The sequence below is a fragment of the Rhinatrema bivittatum genome, chromosome 7 (genome assembly GCF_901001135.1).
Source record: "Rhinatrema bivittatum chromosome 7, aRhiBiv1.1, whole genome shotgun sequence".
Taxonomy (NCBI): domain Eukaryota; kingdom Metazoa; phylum Chordata; class Amphibia; order Gymnophiona; family Rhinatrematidae; genus Rhinatrema; species Rhinatrema bivittatum.
In genome coordinates this window covers 141,224,102-141,241,429 of record NC_042621.1, presented here as the reverse complement: position 1 = coordinate 141,241,429, position 17,328 = coordinate 141,224,102, and the positions used below count along the sequence as shown (strand labels likewise).

The 17,328-nt window shown below is 42.7% G+C and overlaps 1 protein-coding gene across 1 annotated transcript in view; it reads left to right on the top strand.

The window, feature by feature from the left end:
* TEPP (testis, prostate and placenta expressed) overlaps positions 1 to 12,035 on the top strand; it is a 50,495-nt gene extending 38,460 nt beyond the window's left edge. The window contains exons 6-8 of the mRNA XM_029609272.1: positions 2,870 to 2,934; positions 3,023 to 3,055; positions 11,897 to 12,035. Coding sequence (XP_029465132.1) covers positions 2,870 to 2,934; positions 3,023 to 3,055; positions 11,897 to 11,927 — 129 coding nt within the window. The 3' untranslated portion in view covers positions 11,928 to 12,035. The remainder of the gene's footprint in view (positions 1 to 2,869; positions 2,935 to 3,022; positions 3,056 to 11,896) is intronic.
* Positions 12,036 to 17,328: the final 5,293 nt, after the last annotated feature.

The window sequence follows — 17,328 nt, the reverse complement described above, 5'->3', positions numbered from 1 at the left end:
CCCAGTTATACTAACAGCTTTTACCACCTCCTCTAGCAATGAATTCCAAAGCTTAATTATGCATTGAGTAAAAAAATATTTCTCCTATTTGTTTTGAATGTACTACTTAGTAACTTCATTGCATGTCTCCTAGTCTTTGTATTTTTTGGAAGAGTAAACAATCGATTTGTGTTCACCCATTCCTTTCTGCTCACTATTTTGTGGTCCTCTATCATATCTCCCCTCAGCTGTCTCTTTTCCAAGCTGAAGAGCCCTAACTTCTTTAGCCTTTCCTCATAAGGGAATCATTTCATCCCTTTTATCACTTTGGTCACCCTTCTTTGTACCTTTTATAATTCTGCTGTACAGTATCTATTTTGAGATATGATGACTAGAATTGCTTTCTTGGCCACCACCACTCGATAAGCAGAAGATTTGAATGTATTATCCACGATTATACCTATATCCTTTTCTTGAGTGGTGACTCCTAATGTGGAACCTTGCATTGTGTAGCTATAGTTTAGATTGCTTATCCCCTATGTGTATCACTTTGCATTTGTCCACATTAAATGTCATCTGCCATTTGCATGCCCAGTCTCCCAGTCTTGCAAAGTCCTGTTGCAATTTCTCACAATCCTCTTATGAATTAACAACTTTGAATAATTTTGTATCATCTACAAATTTGATCACCTCACTTGTTCCCATTTCCAGGTCATTTATAAATATATTAAAACGTAGTGGTCCTAGAACAGATCCTTAGAGTACTCCACTAGTCTCCTTTCTACATTGAGAAAATTGACCATTTAGCCCTAGTTCCTGTTTTCTATCTTTTAACCAGTTCTCAATCCACAATAGACATTGTCTCCTAGCCCATGACTTTTAATTTTCTCAAGAGTCTCTCATGAGGGACTTTGTGAAATGCTTATTGAAAAGCCTTACATGTGTGTGTGTGTGTGGGGGGGGGGTTACGCACGCCAGGCCTGTTTTAAAAAGGTCCGGCAACGCGTGCAAGTCCCGGGGCTTTACTAAAGGGGCGGTCCAGGGGCAGGGCCAGAGGCCTCCAACACAGCAGCCATTGCTGCTGTGTCGGAGGATCACGTGCCAGCAGGCTGCCGGCCCAGAGGCAGGCGCAAAGGTTAAGACAAAGGTCGGGGGGGTATGTCAAGCTAGGGAGAAGGGAACGGGGAAGGCAGCGCAGCTCAGCACGTGCAAGGTGCACAATTATGCACTCCGTTGCGCGGGTTGACCCCCGATTTTATAACATGCACACGCCTGCGCGTGCATGTTATAAAATCGGGCGTACATGTGTGCACGCCAGGTAGTGCGCACACATGTACGCTCGCGTGCACCTTTTAAAATCTACCCCTATATCAACTGGGTCACCTTTATCCATGTCTATTCACACCTTCAAAAAAAATTTAACAGACTGGTGAGGCAAGACTTCCCATGACTAAATCCATGTTGACCTTGTCCCATTAAACTATGCTTATCTATATGTTTGGTAGTTTTGTTCTTTATAATAGCTTCAATCATTTTTCCCAGCACTGATATCAGCCTCACCAGTTTGTAGTTTCCTAGATCACCCCTGAAACTCTTTCTTATCACTGGCCACCCTCCAAACTTCAGGTACCATAGCTGATTTTAATGATAGCTTACAGATTACTAATTGCAGACCTACTATTTCATTTTTCAGTTCTTTAAGCACTCTGTATTCCATCTGGTCCAGGTGATTTGCTACTCTTTAGTTTGTCAATTTGCCCTATTACATCTTTCAGGTTCACTGCGATTTGTTTCAGTTCCTCTGAATCATCTTCTTTATTATATCACTTCTGACATGGATATTCTGCCTTACATCTTCCTCAGTAAAAACTGAAGCAAAGAATTAATTTAATTCTCTGCTATGACCTTGTCCTCCCTTAGTGCCCGTTTAATCCTTCAGTCATCTAATGATCTAACTGGCTCCTCACATGCTTTTTGCTTTGAATGTACCTGAAAAAGTTTTTATTTTGAGTTTTTGCTTCCAAAGCAAGCTTCTTTTAAAAGTCTGTCTTTAATTCTCTTAGTTAAATAAGCTCCATTGTGCTACAGATTTCTAACATTTTTTGATAGTTTTATTTACATAGTAGAAAATTAACACATTTCGAGAAGAGACAGATGGGGCCATGATTCTAATATGTGAATATTATGTGAATATTATGATTATGTGAATATTATGATTCTAATATGTGAATAATATGTGAATATTTGCAGAGTTTCACAATTTAAAAAATTATCCATTTTGAGTCCTACCATTAGAATATTATTAAAATAGTTTGCAAGACTATTTTAGTCAGGAGTTAACATCCTTTTAATTAAAATGTAGTTCTTAATGACAAACAAAATATGTAGTGGTTGTCCTATAGATGTAGGCTTTATTCTCATAGCTGCCTTGTCATTTTAAAAACACTAACAAAAAGGCATAGAACATCACACTATTGAGTGTGGGCATTTTTTAAAAGGGTTGATGTTTCATTACAAATTTGCTCACAGGTAGCATCATAAAAATATTTTGTCTAATTCTTACATATGAAATTTCTTTATTTGCTTGATTTTCAAAATTTGTCTAAAATCTTTACAAATACCACTAACTCTGATTGTGTCACTTGTAGTTTTGCCACTTGTGAGCATTAAAACCAAACCCATTATTTTATTAATATTCAGTATACATCTCATCTTGCATATGCATTTGTCACAGCACTTCATGCACATGCAGAGTGTGGAGGTTGCAGGGTGAGGGAGTGCCATTCATTTTCTGGTGTATGTGGTAGGAGTGAGATAATATTTTCATATGAATGATTGTGTTGTGTTCAGCCAGGACAGTTATGTTCTCTGATCTCTCTGTGATTTGCAGTTTACCCTACAACAGAACCCCAGCCTGGACAAATACAGCCAGAAACCACTGCCCTTTGACACACTGTGAGTACCCTGATCTAACCCCAGCGCTGTGCATCTGTTACTTCCATCTGCTCCGCCTCAATCTAATTCATGTTTCTTTTCTTTCCAGTAACACTTTTCGGACTTTTGGCTCAGCATACAGGTAAGAGGGTTTGGAACAAGAGGCATTGTACAATGTTCTCTCACCTTAATTTGATGGACTCTCTACCTGGGTAACTTCAAGCTAGGTTGAGAGAACATTGTACAAATCTCATCTTTGTATGAGTTTCCTCACTCTGAATAACATCAAATCTTTACAAGAGTGTACTGTTCTGTTTGTACGTCTTAGTCTGCATGTAAAAGTGGCCCCTAACCCCTACACTACTACCTAAACCTCACCTCGAGTTACTAGGTAGGCCTCCTATAGTAGCATAAATAGCTGCTTACTATACTGCCACCCCAGAGGTGTTCTCTCTCTCTTTCTCTCTCCCTTCCCCCCCTTTCTCCCTCCCCATGACCCTTAGCAGGATATCTGCAATATTCAGCTAAGTTAGCTGAATAACCCAACCATGCCTTTTTTAAATCCAGCTAAATTATAGCCAGATAACTACCTATCCCCATCCAAAAATGATATGCTAACGTGATGATGTTGAAAATCATCTTGGCGATTTAACCATCCCATAAATCCCAACAACTCATGAATAGAGCCTGACCAAATAAAAAATATATCGTCTATAAATCTTTTCCATGTAGCAACATGTTCAGCATTTACAGAACTGTGTGCATATTTAGTCTCTAAATCATCCATATATAAACAGGCCACCAATGGAGCCATCAGTGACCCCACCGGTAATCCCTTAATCTGTTGGAATTCCTCATCAAATTGGAAAAAACTTTGTCAACACTATGAATGCCAACTGCATCCATATCTGCTTGTTCCTTCCTCCTATGTCAGAACATCTAAAGATCTTTCAATAATGATTAAGGCCTCCTTTTGTGGGATGTTCATATATAAAGCAGTAACATCCGCATTGACTAACCATCAGTCCTGACAAATCGATTGACTGAGAAATGAATCCAAGTGTTTGGTAAAATCAGTTGTATCTCTTATATATGATGGGATGGCCGTCACTTGTGGCTGCAACAAGCCACCCAAATACTTGGCAATAGGCTCAAACAGATTCTTTACCTGAAATGATGGGATGTCTGTGGGCGGGGTTTCCTGATTTATTAATTTTAGAAATCAAATATAGGATGGGAATAACAAGATACTCTTTTTTTTTTCCATCTGTTTATTATGAAGTTGTTTGAACATACACTGGTAAACAGTACAGCCGAAAAAACCGTGAACACATAACTACAGACTGGATTCAAGAACTGTTATCCCCACTTAATGTATAACAATTAATAACCCAGCTTTCAACAATCACGTATATATATAACTTCACTTTTTGGATTTCTCCCCAACCCGTAACGGAGATACCCCCTTCATCGCAGAGTCCACATTTTGCTCCTCGTAATGCCTTTTGGGGGTGAATCTTCCTCACCGCCCCCCCCCCCCCCCCAAACTCTTCCTCTATTTGCATGGGTGGCTGTTATATTAAGGTGGCCGTCCTGTAGGCTAATAGGGAACTCCTTGCACTCAGACACTCTCTTTAAGTTCCGATAAAGATGTGGTACCGGAATGAATGCCGTTAAGCGGTTCACCTTAACCTCTATGGGTGATTGCTGTGGGTGGTTAAGTTAATTTGGTCATGACTATTGGTCTATGTAGGTTTTACTATCGGCCTTATATATGCAAAGAATGGTACCAGGCCTTTTGCATTTTATCTCTGCTTTTGGTCGTTGAATTTTGAGCTATTTGATATTCGTGGGAGCTGAGTTTCAGCATTTTTTAGAACCAATGATCAACATGTGGTGCAGTGTTTGCAAGCCAACCAGCCAGGATAACTTTCTTTCCTACTATCGCTGCCTTGGTTATAGATGTTAGCAGGTCAGAGTTAATTGAAGATGCATCCTGCAAAATCCCAAAAAGCCAGGTAACAGAATCCTCTAGTAAGGGGCATCCCCATATCTTCAAGCATGTTATAATATCCATCCAGAATATCTCTATCTTAGGACAGTTCCAAAAGCAGTGAGTATAGGATCTGACAATGTGCCCACATTTTTGACAACTAGGCGAAGGGCAAAGCTTATATTTAAAGGCTTGGGCAGGAGAGATGTACCCTCGCCAAAGAAATTTATACTGAGTCTCTCGCAGAAGCTCATTGGTTGTAATTGCTTTGATACGTGAGAACAGGGCCTTAAAGTCTTTCAAGGATAGACAAAATGCGGGCCAGGCCTTCCATGATGTGTAAAGTGTGCAAAGGGCAGCATCATCTGGATTCAGCGACAATTCCTTGTAGAAGCTTGAGATAGTCAGGCCTTTCTTGTCCCCCGCCATCATAAGGTTGGTAAGAGATTGGATTTTGTTCCATTGGTTATGGTCGTCTCCAAGTAAACGCAGAAATTGACGGAGTTGCAAATAGGTGTAAAAATCCAATTTAGGGAGCAGGTAGAGTTCTTGGAGGTTGTGGAAACTATGCATGATACCAGTATCCAGTTGCACCAATTGTGCAAATATTTTAATCCCCCACTCCTCCATCTTGGGAACACTGATGATCCTTAGCCTGGGGGGAAGTGAGTATTGTGTGAGATACTTAGCAATGGCGTGATATCGTATTTCAGCCCAATCTGTTTGCAGACGTACTTCCATGTATTCCGGTAGGTCTTAACCAGTAGGTGGTTCCTCAGATGAGGCGGAAGCTCCCTCTGCTGCATATGTAGAAGCGCATTTAATGAATTAGTCCCGTACCACTCCCTAAGGTAGGGACATGCTGTAAAAAATGTGGTCTCGAATAGCCAGTCATGAAGGAATCAGATTACAAGCCAGACTGTATCTGAAAATGTTTGGGCAGCAGAGGCCTCCCTCTTGCTCCAGCCGATGTAAAATGTGGAGGGAGATCTATGCTTTCTTCCCCCCCCCCCCCCCCCCCCCCCCGCCAAAAGGAAGTTAGAGAGTGTTTTATTTTAAAAAACTTGAAGATCCTGGAATCGGGGCCAGATGGGGAGCATTTGAAGTATGTACATCCATTTGGGTAGTATTACCATTTGGTATAGGGGTAGCAATCTCCATTTTGCTAGCGAATCTATCGTGCTTTTGAGTTTAGGCTGGACGTTAATCTGGTAAATTGTGACCAAATCAGTAGGAAGTAGGATTCCCAGGTATTTCAATTTGCTACTTGCCCACTTTAAGGGGAACATACCCTGCCACCCCCTGCTGTACCATGTGATAGATGTCTAAAGCCTCTGATTTATCTCTGTTAATTTTTAATCAGGCAAACAAACCAAATTGGGATTGGAGGTCTAGCAGTGTAGTTAATGAAGCAGTTGGATGTGTCAGAAAAACCAGGACATCATCGGCAAATGCTGCCATTTTAAATCCCTTCCTTCTTCTTACAAAACCCTTGATTGCTAGGTGTCTTTCAATTTTGCGTAACAACGGGTCTATGGATAGGATATACAAAAGAGGTGACAAAGGACATCCTTGAAATACCCCCCCTTTGGAGATAAAATTTTGCAGACTTCCCATTAACTAAAATACTAGAGGCCAGGTGGTTATAGAGTAAGGCAATGTATTTTAAAAATACCCCCAAAAAGCCATATTTTTGAAAGACAGAAAACAAATAGACCCATGAAACTCTGTCAAAGGCTTTTTTGGAGACAAATCCTACTGCCAACGCCGGGATTTTCTCCAGCTGTGAGAATTTCATGGCAGTTAACAAATTAAGTATGTTGCTTGTGGCTCTCCTGCCCTTTACAAACCCAACTTGATGTTCTGAAATTAAAGAAGGAAGAAGGGTGTTTAGACGTTCCGCAAGGACTTTTGCAAGGATTTTTAGATCACTATTTAGAAGTGATATAGGCCTGTAGGAGGCTAGGAGACACAGGTCTTTCTCTTCTTTCGGTAAAACAATAATATGGGCACTATTATATTCTTCCAGGAACTTATTGTTCTTGAGGCCATCCAAAAAATAATCCATTAATGGGACCATAATTTGTTCCTGTAATATTTTGTAGAAATCATAGGAAAACCCGTCGGGTCCTGGAGCCTTCCCTTTTGCTTCCCCTTTAATCACCTGAAGAACTTCATACATTTGGATGGGTCTATTAAGAAGTTCTTGTTGGCTCTCCGATAAGTTGGGGAGAGCTATGTCAAAAAAGAATTCCTTCTCCCAGCTTTGCATCAGTTCTAAGTCATCAATGTAAAGGGACTCATAAAAGGTGCGGAACACTTCGCACATTTCATCAGTTTTTGTGACCTCCGATCCAGCACTTGTTTGCATTTTGTGAATGAGAGAGTGATGTCTTATGCCCCTAACTAAATTTGCTAAAGGCCAGCCTATCTTATTTCCATATTTAAAGAAATTGTGGTTTGCTGCTTGTAAAGCTCTGAAGGCACAGGTGTGTAAAATGGTATTTAGTTGTCCCAAAGTACTGGAGTACGCCCTTTTATTCCTTTCCGACGGGTGGTAACCCAGCTCATTTTGGAGCTTTTCAACTGGGCTTCGAGCCGTAGAATTTCTGCATCTGTTCGTTTGCCTTAGCACTGAGGTAGGCCATAATATCGCCTCTGAGTACTGCCTTTCCAGCCTCCCAGAACAGTTGTGGAGTGGCCATGTGTTGCACATTGTTTGATTTGTATTCCAACTATCTATCTTTTAAATAAGACTGGAATTCACTGTCCATCGCTAAACCAGTAGGAAACCTCCAGATTTTATCTCTGGTCCATTTTTCCCCCCATTCAGAGCATAAGGGATACAGGGGAATGGTCTGAAATAACCGGGAGCTCCACATCAGCCCTGGTGACGAGAGGGAAAAGCCACTTCGTGATAAGTATGTAATCAATTCTGGACATAGACCCATGCGAGTTGGAGAAGGTGGTAAAGTACCTCTCTATTGGGTGTAAAACTCTCCACATGTCTATTAAGTCCAGATTTTGGCACAGAAATTCTACTCCGGTGGGTTTCTTGGTTAATTGTGTTTGTCTTGCTGGGGATTTCTCCATGCTCGTTTCATGTAAACAGTTTAAATCACTGGCTAAAATTAATGAGTCTTGCAAGTGAATAGTTATCATGCTCAGTAGTTTTACAAAGAAATCCTGGGAGTGATTACTTGGTGCGTATACATTGCATATCGTCACTGCTTGCCCCTTCCAATGACCTGTCACCAAGACAAATCTCCCTTCCGGGTCTGCTACAGAGTGCTTTATACTGAAGTCTGCTGTTTTGTGTATTAGTATTGCGATCCCTGCTTTCCGACCATTTGCTGGAGGAAAGATACATTTCCCGACCCAGTCTCTTTTCAGCTTCTGACTTTCCTGTTCATTTAAGTGAGTCTCCTGTAGACAAGCTATTTCTGCCCCCAGTGTTTTGAAATTGTTTAATATCTTTTTCCGCTAAAATCGGCATTCCCAAGCCGTGAACGTTCCAAGAAATAATTTTATTCACGTGATACCCATTTCTTGAACCGCATACCAGCTGTTGTTATCCATAAGCCAGTTGGAGGGGGTGCCCAGTCCCCACAATACTCCATCTCGACTGCAGCGCAAACCACGTTTGTTCCCTACTCCCTAAAAGCTCACCCATCCCTCCTGAATCACATACCCGAAATATGTCCCCCCTATTTCCCCTTATTTGCTCCCCCTACCCACCTCCCTTCCCCCTCCCCCCCCCTCCCCCCCCCCCCCCCAAACCAACAATACAGTCACCAACAACCTAGAGTCTTTCTCCCTCTGCATGCAGATGGGAGATGAGGGTCCGTAGCTGGATGCTTGCCCACCTCGCTACCTAACATTAGCCGTCCTGCTAACTGTGGTGAGGACCCAGCGCATTCCGTCCTGGGATCCAACTGTCGGTGCAATCCCGGGGTTCCGATCCTTGTTCTGCCGGGCTCGAGCCAAAGTTGATACTCTGTGAGAAGTGCGCAGACTGGAACGGAGCTCCATTGTGCCCTTGCCCTGTACCCACCGCTAAGAAAGCAGATAACTAGACTCCCTAAGTGCTGTAGCCCACTCCGGCTGGACCAGCATTGTTCCTTAGCCTTGGCAAAGCCTCTCCAACCAGGCAACCAGCTCAATGATAAAGATGTGCAGTAAGAAAAAGAGAAAAAGAAACATAACAGTAACCAGCATCTTTAAACCTGTGCTATTAAGTGGAGGATTGTGACAGTCTCTCTGCTTTGATTTGGCACATGGTTGTAAAACATTTTTGGCTTCCTCTGGCGAAGTGAAAGTGTGTACCTTGCCGTCAATCCAGACTTTTAAAGTTGCTGGGAATTGAAGTGCTAACTTGGTATTGGACTCCACTAACTGTGTGCAGATCGCTGAGAATTGTCTCCTGAACTGAGACACTCGGATGGAGTAATCTTGCATCACACGGATTTTGTGATTTTTATATGAAAGTTCTTTTCTTTGTCTAAAAGCCAGCCACACTTTTTGTTTGTGGGCATAGTTTAGGATTTTGGCGATTGCTATCATCGGGCGCTGATCCAACTGCTTCCTAGGGCCCATTCTATGTGCCCGTTCGATAGAAAGGACCCCTTTCAGCTTGGGCAGGCCCACTGCCTCCGGGAGCCATTCCTCCAAAAACTTCTCCCAAGCCTTTATCATCCACTTCCTCAAGGAAGCCCGAGAAAACGGAGATTTGCTCTCCTCGACCGATTTTCAAGGTAGTCGAGCTCCTCCTGGCAGTCCCTAAGTGCTGACTCGCTGTTTTGAATTTTCTTTACTGCCGCCGCCATTTCCTCCTCCACCGTCGCTACCCCGAGTTTCCACGTGCGCGAGCCGCGGGCCCAGGTCGGAAATCGCTTCGCTCACCTCAGAAATTTTTGTGTGAATGCCCGCTAGTCTTTCGTCTAATGTGTCCGCTATTGTTTCTCTTAGCGTCTCTATTGTAAGCGCACTCAGCGGGCTGGGATCTCAATCGCTAGCCACCGCCGCCGCCATCTTGGCCTTCCCCGCCTTTCCCTTGTCCTTCTTACGGGTGCTTTTTTTTGAAGCCATCAAATGCGGCAAATTATTCATGTATTTAATAATCGACATGTGCTGAAGCCCTGCGATCGCGAATTCTTGTCCTCTTAGCCGGTTTTAGGGTCAAAGCCGGTGAGTTTAGGAGCGAGGTGCCCGGAGCTGAAGGGAAACGCGTCCTCCTCAGCACATCACCCCACGTGACCCCCAACGAGATATTCGTGATACAAAAAAGCAAACAGGTTCTCAGTAAAAAGTCTATGCTGTAAAGCCCCCTTCAAAATAGTGTAAATTTCTGACTGAATATCCTGACTCGGAGCTCTGGCACATGACCCCCGGCAATGTCTGGGAAGGGATGTAAAATAATAAGGTTGCAAATGAAGGTCCATGGCACTGATTCCTAGACCAAATTCTGATTGAGCTGGAAGCCAAAAAAACAAGTGCCCCCTCCCCCCCCCAAAAAAATGTCTTCATTAAAATCAGTCAGCCAGCCTTGCCAACGAATGGCATTTTAAGTCAGATTCCCTTTCCTCTAAATGTAACTTCTCTAATGTTCGCTAAAACCAGATTTTTCCATTGCTCCTGAGCTTTTAAAAATATTTTTAGTTAGCCATTTCACCAGCTCTGCAGGCAAGCTAGTCAAATTAGTAAGACTAGACAGCACCTGCAGCCAGAGACCCTGCTTTAACAGCTACTACCTAGGTCTACATCTCTGGATCTGAAGGATTCTGCTTTCTGTGCCTTTTTTTTTTTTTTTTGCCCCTTGCACTGTGTCTCTATGCTCCTTTTTAAGTTTATTATACAAACCTTTTAACCCTTTCTCCAACATTATTATAAATTATAACCAAGAGGCTCTGCTATAAACACCTATAAAATGTATTTATTCCAGCAGCCAGGTAAACAAACGAGAGCCGGATAGGCTAGTTACCTTACAGTCCAGCACTAAGGAATCTGGGCCATGCCATAGCATCTCGCAGTAGTGTTGTCGTTTTCTTTTTTTTAAGCAGACACTATTGTAGTTAGCACTGGATTTTGCAGACAGCCTTCCCCTATCGAGGAAACTCCATCCTCTTACGGTTGCTGCCAATGCTTTTACGCTGGAGGGCCTGCTGTTAGTACTATGTAGCTTCCATCCAAACTGCTACCGCTGGTGCTTGAACCTTGGAGGGCTGCTAACCACTTCAAGATCCTCAGGAGGGGAAAAAACTAAACAAAACAACAACAGAGCGTCAATTCCAAGATCCACAGATGGGCCTGGTTTTCAGGATATCCACAATGAATATGCATGAGACAGATGTGCATATCATGGAGGCAGTACATGCAGATCTATCTTCTGCATATCCATTGTGGATGTCCAGAAGTTGGCCATCCCTGGTCTTAGTAGAACCTCCTAGAATGTGAGCTAATCTTCCAACATCCAGTTCCTCCCCTTACTGTAACAGGTAGGATAGCCCTCACATTCATAGTATTATTGCACAGTGTTAAAACATTTGGGTCCTAATTAAAATATTTTCATACTGCAGTTGCTGTTAGATCTTTCTGTTGTACCTACCTTAGTTAAGTGATCAGCTTTCAGCCTCGTGCCTCAAACTTTCTGTAACAGGACAATAGCTTAGCATTGCATTCGCTGCTAAGCCTCGTTGATTACGTGGAGGCTGACACCCTGGACCTCCAGGGCCACAAAAAGTCTATTTTTCAGGATAACCAAAATATATAAATTGGCCATAAAGTAGGGTCACCGTATACAAATCATTTTTTTTATTGCAAACATCCTGAAAACCCTTGGTTGAGTGACACAGGAGGGAGCAGCAGAGAAGATTGAGACTGGGTATGAATCAGGTGCTTTGGAAGGGATAGCCTTCGCTCACCAGAGGCGAGAGGCATAAAGGGATTGTTTCTAAAATCTTTATTACTCTGCCCCCTTGTTCTTCTCTGCAGCCGTTCCACCTACCTCCGTCCCTGGCGCTGAGGAGCAAGAAGCAAGACCAGAACAACCAAATGGACAGCAAGACCTGGCTTCTTCCAGAGAATGTGTACCTAACAGTAAAGTAGAATAAAAGGATACCATCCACCAATATGGATGTCATGATACACTTTATTATCTTAAAAAATATGCATGTGTTGGTCAGCCCTGTAGCTCTGCTAAAGGGTTTTCATATAGAACCCTGGCTCAAGGCTCTTTCCTCTACAGGGCAAGAAGGGAATGGTTGGGTCGCAGGTGATATGCTGAGTTCTGGGAGGGAGAGAGGGAGAAAGCTTAGCACTGTAGATGGACGAACTCCCAGTTTGCAGAAAAATAATCTTGAGGAGTTCAGTTTGGTTAGCCTTCCTCTCTAGATCTCAACTGGCAAGGGAAGTAAGTCACCCAGGTAAGTTAAGAAAAACGATAAAGGTGGAAAGTAAAAAACAAAATAAAAATATGCATTGAAATAAAAATTTAGGAAGCTCAAGTTCAACCTGTTTGTCTCTTAAGAAAAACCAAAAAAAAACCCTGACTGTCCAGACTGGCATTTTGTGCCAAATGTGCCAACGGGTCTATGGCAATGACCTCGACGGCCTTTCTAAGTACCGCATTACTGAAACTTGTGTAGCAATCTCCTTTTTGGGGGAAGGGGGGGGAGAGGAATGTTGCTCTGACCCAACCGCTGAGAACCCATTCTGCAGTGGCCATGGGAAGGGTGGTGGATAAAACTCTTAAGCCTGATTTGTCCGCTTTCAATTGTAACCATTGTCTTGAAACTCCCCAAGTCTCTTTTGCCCTGTATGTTTATCTTGATTAGAATGTAAGCTCTGTTGAGCAGGGACTCTCTCTTGTGCGTTGTTTGTACAGCGCTGTGTATGTCAGGCAGTGCTATGAAAATGTTAAGTAACAGTAGTAGGAGAAAGTGGCAGCTGAGTGTATCCTTACTCCCCCCCACCTCTGGCACTCCCATTCCTGCACCCCAGCTACCAGTTTCTCCTTCCAGTAAGTCAGATTGTTAGACTGGAGGGAGATACTCCCTTTCACCTGTGGGTCTTACGTAGTGGCCAGCAAGTAAGGATTCAGCTGGGTGAGGAATCTGAGCCAGAGCGGCAATCGCAGCTGCAAGGAGGCCCCAGGTAGCAACACCGCTGCTGCCAGACCCTGCTCCTGCTGGAAACTCTGTAGTTTCTCCAAGATATCGACTATAGGGGATGACCTCATTGAGGGTGGCTCTTGTTGGATTCAGATCCTCCACGGCATCCTTGAAGAGCTTTAGGACTTGTACCACCTGTGTACAGAGAGGGCAAGCCCCACCGATTCAGGCATCCACAGACAATTCACGAAGGGGCGCCTGCCGCACCACTAACCTCTGCGTTATCAGATAGGTGGAATCCCAGCTGGTGCACAGGCGCCGCCCCCGACTGCTTCCTGTTTCTCAGAGTGGCCGCCCACGCTTCACGCCGCTGTTTTCTGCACATCAGTTCCCACAGGACAATGCCACCACTCTCCTTGGCCCCCACAGCATTGGGCCTAGGTGTCAGGACCCGGCCTCAGGGCCAAGCTCCAGGCTGAGGACCTGGCCTCTGGACCAGGACCCGATGTCAGGCAGGGGCCGGGGCCTGGGCTGAGGCCCTGTGCTTGTTCTAAGCCCTGATATTAGACCTAGTCTGAGGCATGGGGCCCAGGCTTCGTTGCTGAGTCCTCTTGGACTGGGTAAGTAGGGGCTGAGGAGAATCCTGGCCCCGCCCTTTTTTCTGGTGGGAGGGATTAGTGGTGGGGACAGGAAGCCTTGGGAGGCCCACTTTCTCTTTTTTTTTTTTTTTTTAATGTTTATTGTGGGATTTTTTTAAACATTAAATGAAATAAACATTAAACAAAATTTGAAAGGGAATTCCTCCCCCCCCCCCCCCCTCAAAAAAAAAAAAACGAAACAAAGTTTGTACTTCTTCCCACCCCTAAAACAAATTACTAGTGGGTATGGGCTTTTAGTGTTACAGCGTTTATATACCTTAGTGTAGACAAGGACAGTAGACCAGTCAGTCCCTTTTGTACACTTTCACACTGACACTTTGAGAGAGAGAAAGCAGAATGCTGCCTCAAAGTCATTGCCATGCAGAAACGCTCCTTAGGCTGCAAGAAACAGGCAAACCGCCTCTCTCTTTCCTGTAGCCACTGGCACAGTATCAGCTCCAGTAGTGATGATGCACACTGTAACTCCCTCACAGAGACTACAGACTTTGTCCTGCTACGAAGTAGCACCTAAAACCACAACTCGGCACAGTGTCAGTGAGTGAATCTAACAGCAGTTTGCTTTCTCTGTCTAATCTTTTCTTTCACTTCTAAATTTTGAAGCAAGAAATTTTAGAACTTTGAAATTCAACAGAGGAACAACTGAGAACAAATTGGTTACTGCTCATGCTCAAAGTACCATTTAGTTTCATGTTCACCCTCAAATGACAAAGTCAGCTGCGAGCTGGGAGAGACTAGGTGAAAAAGTGCTGAAACTTGATGGGTCCCATTCCTTTCCTGCTATACTTTGTCTGGCTTGGAGTACAAAAAATGATTTACTTGCTTCCCCCATAGACTTTAATGGGACTGAACAAAAAAGGATTTGGATTTTTCAGGGGATCACACTCATTCAGTTAATTCAAACCCAACATTGATTCATTTGTTGCATTTTTCCATTTGGATTGAAATGAAGGCACAACCCTAGAACCAATGTATTTTCAATTTAGATATTAGAGAATGTGAGAGTATTAAATTATTGCATATAGTATCTCCAATTGATCTGTGTGCATAATAATTACGGCAACTGAGTTGCAGCTGTAATTGCCATCAAATTTGCTTCTTGCTATGGAATCATACCAAAATGGCCAGAAGCCTACACACCTGCTGCTGGCCTAAGTCATATTTTCTATAACTCAACTTCAGCTGTTGCTACTGCCTTCCAATTCTCCCCTCCCTTTACCGGCCAGACTCTTACCTCACCACTGTCTCTGCAGGACCTCCCTTCTGCTAGCCTCTTTCAGAACTGCCCCTTCCTCCCTCAGCCCCTGCCAACCCATCTCCCTTTCTCCCATGGAAAGCAATGACGAGACAAGAGACAGTAGGGAATAAGGGAAAATAAAGAAGATGGTAGATCAAGGAAGAGGCTGGTAAGAGAGGAAACAGGAACCTTTAGAAGCAAGAACCTATACAAAAGTAAAGCTAACTTTGAAAAAAAGAACAAATTATACAGACAAACATCTGTAATATTATAGTGGCTGGTGTGGATGGGTAGACTAGATAGGCTATATATATATATACATAAACCATTAAAAATCTGTATGCAATTGTGCATCTAAATCACCTTAGGGGATCAGCTCAATGATAACATTATATATTGCCATGCAAGTGATCTGGGATGCATTCCCATGCTTAGTTTCTGCTCCTCAAGGCACGGTAATGTTGCAAGAGATGTCCCGGTGGTGACAGCTTTCCAATCATCATGCAACAGTAACATCTGCTGGTCAGACAAATTACCTGTGTACTATGTTTTTGAGGTTGCTGTGATATGTGGCACCTAGACAGTGATTGACGTTATAGTGCCTGGACAGCCTGGGCTACATGGGCTATGATCAAAAACAGGGCTAAACCACCATCCAAGGTAGTTGCAAATGAAGTCTCATCATGTTTCTAGTTGAACTAGAAAGTTAAGCAGGGCAAAAAAAAAAAAAAAGCAAGGAACGAGAAGGGCTCCAGAATGTCAAATTCCCTTGCCCTTGCTACAGAATCCATCCTTTTACTGCCACAGAAAAACCAAGGCCTTGGTCATAACTGCCAAGTTGTACTGCACTACTTGGCAGCTTTATCACTTGTGTCTATTTACAGTAAAAACCACCTAATTTTTGGCATATTTTTAAGACCATAAGATGTTGCTATACTAGGTCAGACCAAGGGTCCATCAAGCCCAGCATCCTTTTTCCAACAGTGGCCAATCCAGGATACAAGTACCTAACAAATACCCAAACAGTAAATAAATCCAGTGTTACTAATGCCAGTAATAAGTTGTGGTTATTTCCCAAGTCAATTTGATTAATAGCAGTCTATGGACTTCTCCTCCAGGAACTTGTCCAAACCTTTTTAAAAACCCAGCTATGATAATTGCTTTAAACACATCCTCTGGCAGTGAATTCCAGAGCTTAATTGTGCATTGAGTAAAAAATAATTTACCTTGGTTTGTTTTAAATGTGCTACTTGCTAACTTCATGAAGTGCCCCCTAGTCCTTGTATTATCTGAAAGAGTAAATAACCAATTCACATTTACCCATTCTAGTCCTCTCATGATGTTGTAGACCTCTGTCATATCCCCCCTCAGCCATCTCTTCTCCAAGCTGAACAGACCTAACCTCTTTAGTCTTTCCTCATAGGGGATCCATTCCATCCCTTTTATCATTTTGGTTGCCCTTCTCTGAATCTTTTCCAGTGCAACTACATCTTTTTTGAGATACGGAGACCAGAATTGCAACAGTACTCAAGATGTGGTCTCACCATGGAGCGATACAGAGGTACTAAGACATTTTCCATGTTATTCACCATTCCCTTCTTCCTAACATTCTAATTGCTTTTTAGACCACCACAGCACACTACAAAGATAGTTTAAATAATTTGCTATAATTGTTGCTCCTCTCTCCCATTTGTACTTTTGATAGGTAGTATTGCAAATTGGGCTGTGTTGTGGATTTAGGGATTCTGCTGATGGTATTTATGTTTTAGATATCTTTAAATTTTGTTATGATCACGTTTTCTTATATTTAGATTTTGTAACTCAGCTGAGAATCCACTTTGTAAGAGTAGGAAGTGACACTGGGTTGGGTGTCAGGGTTTATTGTTTGTTTTGATTTTTATTAAGAATTGTTTATTATCTGTTTTAATGTATTTTTATGAACTGTATCTTTAATGTATTTAATTTTGCAAGTTATATATAATTTTTAATACAGCGGAAGTCACTTTGGTTGGTTCTGTGTGACGAATAAGGTGGGATACAAATGCAAAGATTAATTTGCCTGCAACCTCAGACGGTCCAGAAAAACTGCCTGTGGCATCACCAGATTTCAGATGTCTCTGGCCACAGATCATCAGTTCAAGGCTCATTTAGATTGGTCACACCTTGGGAAGTTGTGTTCAAATTTTGCTTCAGTGTAAATACCAATATATCATCTATTGGAAAGGGGTACAACAAATGAGGTGATCAAATTTGTGGATGTCACAAAATTATGCAGAGTAATTAAATCTCAAGCGGATTGTGATAAATTGCAGGAGGTCCTTGCGAGACTGGAAGATTGGACATCTAAATGGCAGATGAAATTAAATGTGGACAAGGTGATGCATATAGGGAAAAATAACCCTTGCTATAGTTACATGATGT